The sequence below is a fragment of the Rattus norvegicus genome, chromosome 4 (genome assembly GCF_036323735.1).
Source record: "Rattus norvegicus strain BN/NHsdMcwi chromosome 4, GRCr8, whole genome shotgun sequence".
NCBI classification, from domain to species: domain Eukaryota; kingdom Metazoa; phylum Chordata; class Mammalia; order Rodentia; family Muridae; genus Rattus; species Rattus norvegicus.
In genome coordinates, this window is record NC_086022.1 from 159648571 (window position 1) to 159654740 (window position 6170).

At 55.0% G+C, this 6170-nt stretch overlaps 1 protein-coding gene across 5 annotated transcripts; it reads right to left on the bottom strand.

Moving 5' to 3' along the window:
* Nucleotides 1-21: 21 nt before the first annotated feature.
* Gapdh (glyceraldehyde-3-phosphate dehydrogenase) lies at nucleotides 22-4866 on the bottom strand. Of its 5 annotated transcripts, none has more exons than XM_039107008.2 (8): nucleotides 4710-4866; nucleotides 3566-3606; nucleotides 1480-1686; nucleotides 1309-1399; nucleotides 1015-1212; nucleotides 672-902; nucleotides 401-582; nucleotides 22-290 (listed from the first exon to the last, which is right to left on the bottom strand). In XM_039107008.2, the coding sequence occupies exons 2-8, from the start codon at nucleotides 3586-3588 to the stop codon at nucleotides 221-223; spliced, it is 1002 nt and encodes a 333-aa protein (XP_038962936.1). In that variant the 5' UTR covers nucleotides 3589-3606; nucleotides 4710-4866; the 3' UTR covers nucleotides 22-220.
* Between the last annotated feature and the right edge of the window lie 1304 nt (nucleotides 4867-6170).

A 6170-nucleotide genomic window follows, 5' to 3' on the forward strand; every position in this document is an offset into this window, starting at 1 on the left:
CACTGCATTCACACACAAGAAGAGGGTGCAGCGAACTTTATTGATGGTATTCGAGAGAAGGGAGGGCTCCCCAGGCCCCTCCTGTTGTTATGGGGTCTGGGATGGAATTGTGAGGGAGATGCTCAGTGTTGGGGGCTGAGTTGGGATGGGGACTCCTCAGCAACTGAGGGCCTCTCTCTTGCTCTCAGTATCCTTGCTGGGCTGGGTGGTCCAGGGTTTCTTACTCCTTGGAGGCCATGTAGGCCATGAGGTCCACCACCCTGTTGCTGTAGCCATATTCATTGTCATACCTAGAACAGATTGGGACAACGGTTAGTTTGGGCTTCTTTTCTAAGCTGGCCACCAGAGGGCACCAAACCTTCAGTTACTCTCAAGAGCCAGGCTTGCGGTCCCCACATACCAGGAAATGAGCTTCACAAAGTTGTCATTGAGAGCAATGCCAGCCCCAGCATCAAAGGTGGAAGAATGGGAGTTGCTGTTGAAGTCACAGGAGACAACCTGGTCCTCAGTGTAGCCCAGGATGCCCTTTAGTGGGCCCTCGGCCGCCTGCTTCACCACCTTCTTGATGTCATCATACTTGGCCTTGTAAGGGCAAAACCAAAGATGACTGCTCTTGCCCCAAGTCACCACCATACCATAGACAAAACAAACCCAGCTCTCCCCCTACGTACAGGTTTCTCCAGGCGGCATGTCAGATCCACAACGGATACATTGGGGGTAGGAACACGGAAGGCCATGCCAGTGAGCTTCCCGTTCAGCTCTGGGATGACCTTGCCCACAGCCTTGGCAGCACCAGTGGATGCAGGGATGATGTTCTGGGCTGCCCCACGGCCATCACGCCACAGCTTTCCAGAGGGGCCATCCACAGTCTTCTGAGTGGCAGTGATGGCATGGACTGTGGTCTAGAAAGCATAGAGGCAATGGGTGAGGTCTTGCAGGGCAGCCCTCCTACCCAAAGGGACATCTTCAAAGAAAGGTCCACTCATGCATGAGCTGTCTCCATTGCCTACATACCATGAGCCCTTCCACGATGCCAAAGTTGTCATGGATGACCTTGGCCAGGGGGGCTAAGCAGTTGGTGGTGCAGGATGCATTGCTGACAATCTTGAGGGAGTTGTCATATTTCTCGTGGTTCACACCCATCACAAACATGGGGGCATCAGCGGAAGGGGCGGAGATGATGACCCTTTTGGCCCCACCCTTCAGGTGAGCCTGTGCAGGAGAAGTTGATTTCAGACTCAGCTCTTCAGTTTGGAGGTTGCACCCATATCAAGGGTTCCCCTTACCTCCAGCTTCCTGGCCACTTACCCCAGCCTTCTCCATGGTGGTGAAGACGCCAGTAGACTCCACGACATACTCAGCACCAGCATCACCCCATTTGATGTTAGCGGGATCTCGCCTACAGGCGGGGAACAGGACAGAGTTAATGCCGCCCCTTACCATCTCCTCGAAGTACCCTGTGCATGTTTCCATACGTACTCCTGGAAGATGGTGATGGGTTTCCCGTTGATGACCAGCTTCCCATTCTCAGCCTTGACTGTGCCGTTGAACTTGCCGTGGGTAGAGTCATACTGGAACATGTAGACCATGTAGTTGAGGTCAATGAAGGGGTCGTTGATGGCAACAATGTCCACTTTGTCACAAGAGAAGGCAGCCCTGGTAACCAGGCGTCCGATACGGCCAAATCTGAGGCAAGAAATAGGCGAGTTAGTTGGGATCAGTGAACCCCTCCTGGGTTTGTAGTCAGCCCTGGGCCAACGCATGTTCTTCAGAAAGTAAAGCATCGCTGCACCATGGGCGTGGAGATCCTACAGCAGCCCGCTACACACGCATCACAAAAAGGTGCAAGTTCTTACGCTGATTCAGTACAGCATCAGAAACGTAAGCAGCAGGAAGTTCATGTTTTGTCCAGAATTTCCTTTAATAAAGCCGGTTGAATGCTTGGATGTACAACCCAAATATAGAATGTTCCCTCCCTAGAAAGTCCAAAGAGATCTAATTTTATATTCCTTGAGCCACCCAGGGCTGGCAGGACTTTTATAGCAGCTATAAAGTGGAGGTTCCTTTCCTGTCCAAGAGGTGATTAGGCCCACAGCCTTGCCCGGCACCCCAAAGTCATTTTAAGTCTCTTAAGAAGTGGCGGTTTGCCCCGGTCTGGGTACAAGCTTGGCACATGGTATTCATCACCCCCACCACACAGGCCTGGGAAGCCGGTTCCAGCATGGCTGGACTTCAGGCTACACTCCCGGACAGGAGAGAACTCATTCATCAGCAGCTCAAAGGGCAAGGCTAAAGGTCAGAGTGAGCAGGACAGGGCCAGCCCACCTGCTTCCTCCAAGTCCCTTTCTGGGGGAAAGATCAAGAAAACCAGTGATTTTCCAGCCCTAATCCCAGGACTCATTTGCAAAACACCTGTCTTTCCCGGCCAAAAAAAAAAAAAAAAAAAAATCGGAGCAGGAGCAACAGATGTGTGGAGGGATGAACAGGGCAGAGAGCCCAGCTCAGACCCCAGATACAGAAAGGTCAGACAGCTAAATTTAACCCCAGATCAGGGCGGAATGGGGAGATCTGGTTTCTGGAGGATGGGTTGGGGAAAAGGGTAGGATCCTGAGGCTCAGAGACACCCAATCCTCTTAGTGACCTTTACATCCTGGCCTATAGGGTTTGGGTCAGTGCTGAGCTGGGATGGAAGTGGAGGCCCTGGAGGGAGGGGGCTGCTACCACCGGAGCCATTTTGTGGCAGAAAATTTCTTTTCAGGACCATCATGACTCAGCTCCCCACCCCACCCCCGGGCTCGGCACTACGCCATTGCTACCGCACCTCCGGGGCTGGGAGGCCAAGTAGACCTCTGTAAATGCACTTCGACTTCCAGAGAACAATCTAGAATATAAGTTATGCCCGAGGGAAATAAGGCTGGAGGCCTATAAAGGCTGACGAGAGACGGATTGTATAGTAGAGCTCTAATGAGAGCACGGAAACCCTGCCATCCATCACCTGGCCTACAGAATAAAGGACACTCCACCCAGCTGAGAGGAATGAGAAAGTTAGTCACAAGCTAAGAATGAGGAAGGCCGAAGGAAGATTTCTTAACGGTGGTTCATTCATTTCCTTCCCGTTTGCAACATGGCGGCGGCCAGTTACCATAAGTGAAGCCCTTAGAAGATGCGCAAAGGTATGCACCTCACACCCCCGTGCCACCGACCCTGAGGAAGGGGACGATGGGGGAGGGGCTCCCCTTCTGGCACGTGACTCCTCTGGGCGCGAAAGTAAAGAAAGAAGCCCCAGCCTGGGGATTACGGGTCGGATCCTGAGCGGGTGCGCGCCAGTGTCGGGGGTGCTCCTGCTACTTTAGACTCCGGGCCGCTCCCCAGCAAAGGCGGAGTTACAAGGGGAGCAACAGCTGGGGTCCCGTTAAGTGCGAGCCTTCCCCAGGTCCGAGCGCTGACCTTGAGGTCTCCTTGGGTACTTCGGCCACCCTATCCACCTCCCCGCACGCTACAGCACAGCCCCGAATTTAGCCAGACCGGCATGCGCAACGGAGCGGGGCCCCGCCCTGGAACTCACCCGTTCACACCGACCTTCACCATCTTGTCTATGAGACGAGGCTGCGGGAGAAGAAAGTCAGATTAGCGTGGCCAGTCCCCTCCCCCCACCCGCCTCCATTCCCGCCGCATGCCCCATCACGTCCTCTACCATCCTCTGCAATGCGGAGCCTGGGCTCGGCTTCCGGACCTCGCACCAGCGCCCCTAAACCCGTACAGCGTCCTTCCCCCCATTCCTAATTTCCATTCGTCTCCGGCCTCCTGCGGCCCAGTCCTTTTTTTTCTTTTCTTTTTCACCTGGCACTGCACAAGAAGATGCGGCTGTCTCTAGAACAGGGAGGAGCAGAGAGCACCAGGGAGGGCTGCAGTCCGTATTTATAGGAACTGGATGGTGGGGGGAGCTGATGACGCGCGCCCCGCCTCCCGCTCGGCTCATCCAGTCCCAGCTCAAGGGCGCAGAGGCCTGAGCTACGTGCACCCGTAAAGCCGCGAGTAGCTGGGCCTCTCTCATTCCCCCCCTCCCTCTTTTTGGACCCGCCTCGTTTTTGAAATGTGCACGCACCAAGCGTGTGGGCTCCGACCTGAGAGGGGGAGGGGAGCTGAGATTGTCCCGCCGAGGAAGTGACCGGATGAGGGTTCCCAGGATAGGACTCAGGGAATACAGACTATGGATTAAGGACGAGGAGTCCTTGGAGTGTGCACCAAGGACATCCAGGACCCAGAAACCAGAAAGCTGCTTCCCGAATAAAATGGGAGAATCTGAGAGCTGCAGGAACCAGGGAAATGGAGCAGAAGTGTGGGTCTGCCCAAGGCTGCCCCATCGAACTTCTCCCTATTAGTGAAAAGGCTTAGGAGAAGTTGAGGATCTTCTCGTTGTTCTTCGGTAGTGACACAGCACGCCCCCCCCGCCCCGAAAAAAGGAGCAGAAGAAAAGGCTGGGGGAGGGACGGGGGGGGCACTTTTCCTCCGGTGGGGGCCCTTCGCAGCCCCATTTTCCTCTCTCCCCACCGCCTGGCTTCTATCTCTTAGGCCAGAGTCCTGGCTTGTGTACCGCGATGTGAAAGCAAGGAAGTGACTAGAGGCTTGAAAAGGAGATTCCTACGCCATAGGTCGGGGATCCCCTGCAGTCTGGAAACCTGATTGAGACAACACTTCCCTGAGTTTACCTGCTGAACCTATACCGGGGCCCCGGGGTAAGCATCCCTGTTGAGGGTTGGGTTGGAGGAGGCTCAGAGGCCTTCCCTCCCCGGAACCTGAGTTGTACCGCCCAGGATTGGAGACACTGTCCCTTTCACCCACCGCAGCCCCAGGGTGGAGAGCTGGGACGTGAGGGCGGAAGTCCCTCCCCATCCAGGCGACCTGCTGACTGGCCCAGGAGCCAAGGACTCTCTTTCCTTGGCTGCCCTCGTGGAAGCAGGGTGAGATCAGAAAGGGAAGAAAGCAGAAGGGAAGTATCCCGAGCCAGAACAGGCAACCCCTAGCCTCTTTGCACAGTGGAGGGAGAAAAGGACTTGTTTGCTTTGCAGGGTAGGGAGGCTAGAAAGGGTGGAAGGGGTTGATTGGGAGGTGCGGGCCATCAGCAGGTGCGGGCCAGGGGGACTCTGGGGCTTCTTTGCTAGCCCAGTGCAACTTGAGACCAGCCCCCTGCACTTCTAGCTGAAGAGCCTATTGCTAAGTTTAGCTGGCCTGGTGATAACCTTTGCTTAAAAGGCAGGGAGCACGCTGGGCTGCACCCCAAATCTAGTCCTGGCTCCTTGCCCTTCTGGGATTGCCCTACCTCCTTGGGGCCCCAGAGCCAAAGCTGTGTTTAGACTGACAGCTGTGTGGTCCATGCCTAGGCTTTTCATGAGCAGGGAGCAGGCCAAAAACAGGGTGGAAAGGGTAGGAGTGGCCCCAGTGCAGTGCTGGGGAGACAGGCATCTCAGACTCAGCTGTCCCTTTTCTGTCTTCCTACTGAGGCTCTATCCACCGAGTTAACCCTTTTCCTACCCAGAGGTCTCAAGAGCCCTTCCACAGTCCACCCCTAACCTAGTGTTTCTGAGGTGCATCTTCTTCTGCCTCACGCCTGTCATTACTCTTTCCATACCAAGAGGTAGGGAGAGGCTCAGCTGCACTGTGCTGTTGTCATGACAGCGGAAACAACAGTCCTGCCTCCTGCTCCAAGTGACTCAGCAGATTAAGGGCTTGGGGAAGGTGGGCAGCACATAGCACAGCCTGGGCCTGCAGCTGAGCGAGAGACCCCTTAGCATAGTGGAGGACTGACTCTTGGGAGGTGGACCTTGTCACCAACAGAGCTAATGGCATGATCTCTGCCACCAGCCAGGCTGACTCATTTGCCAGTCTTCTGGGATGGGGTGTGGCACACAGGAAACAAACCGCAGGTCTAGAGCAGCACCTCTAGTTGCACAGTCCCGACATGCTGTGTTGGGAGTGCTATGGATGAAGGAGTCTTCCTCCTTAGGCTCTGACTGACTGGGTGCCTACAGCAGCCCCTGCCCCACAAGGTGGGCAGAAGAAATAGGTCTCTAGATTTTTTTTTTAAAGATTTATTTATTTATTATATAGCTGTCTTTAGACACACCGGAAGAGGGCACCAGATCTCATTACAGATGGCTGTGAGCCACCAT

Bases quoted from the DNA above. Each gene is read 5' to 3' on its own strand.
- Gapdh (XM_063285517.1), bottom strand. The intron at 1,400-1,479 runs GTACGTATGGAA...CCCCGCCTGTAG, and splicing joins CCCATCACCATCTTCCAGGA to GCGAGATCCCGCTAACATCA. The intron at 903-1,014 runs GTATGTAGGCAA...TATGCTTTCTAG, and splicing joins GCATCGTGGAAGGGCTCATG to ACCACAGTCCATGCCATCAC.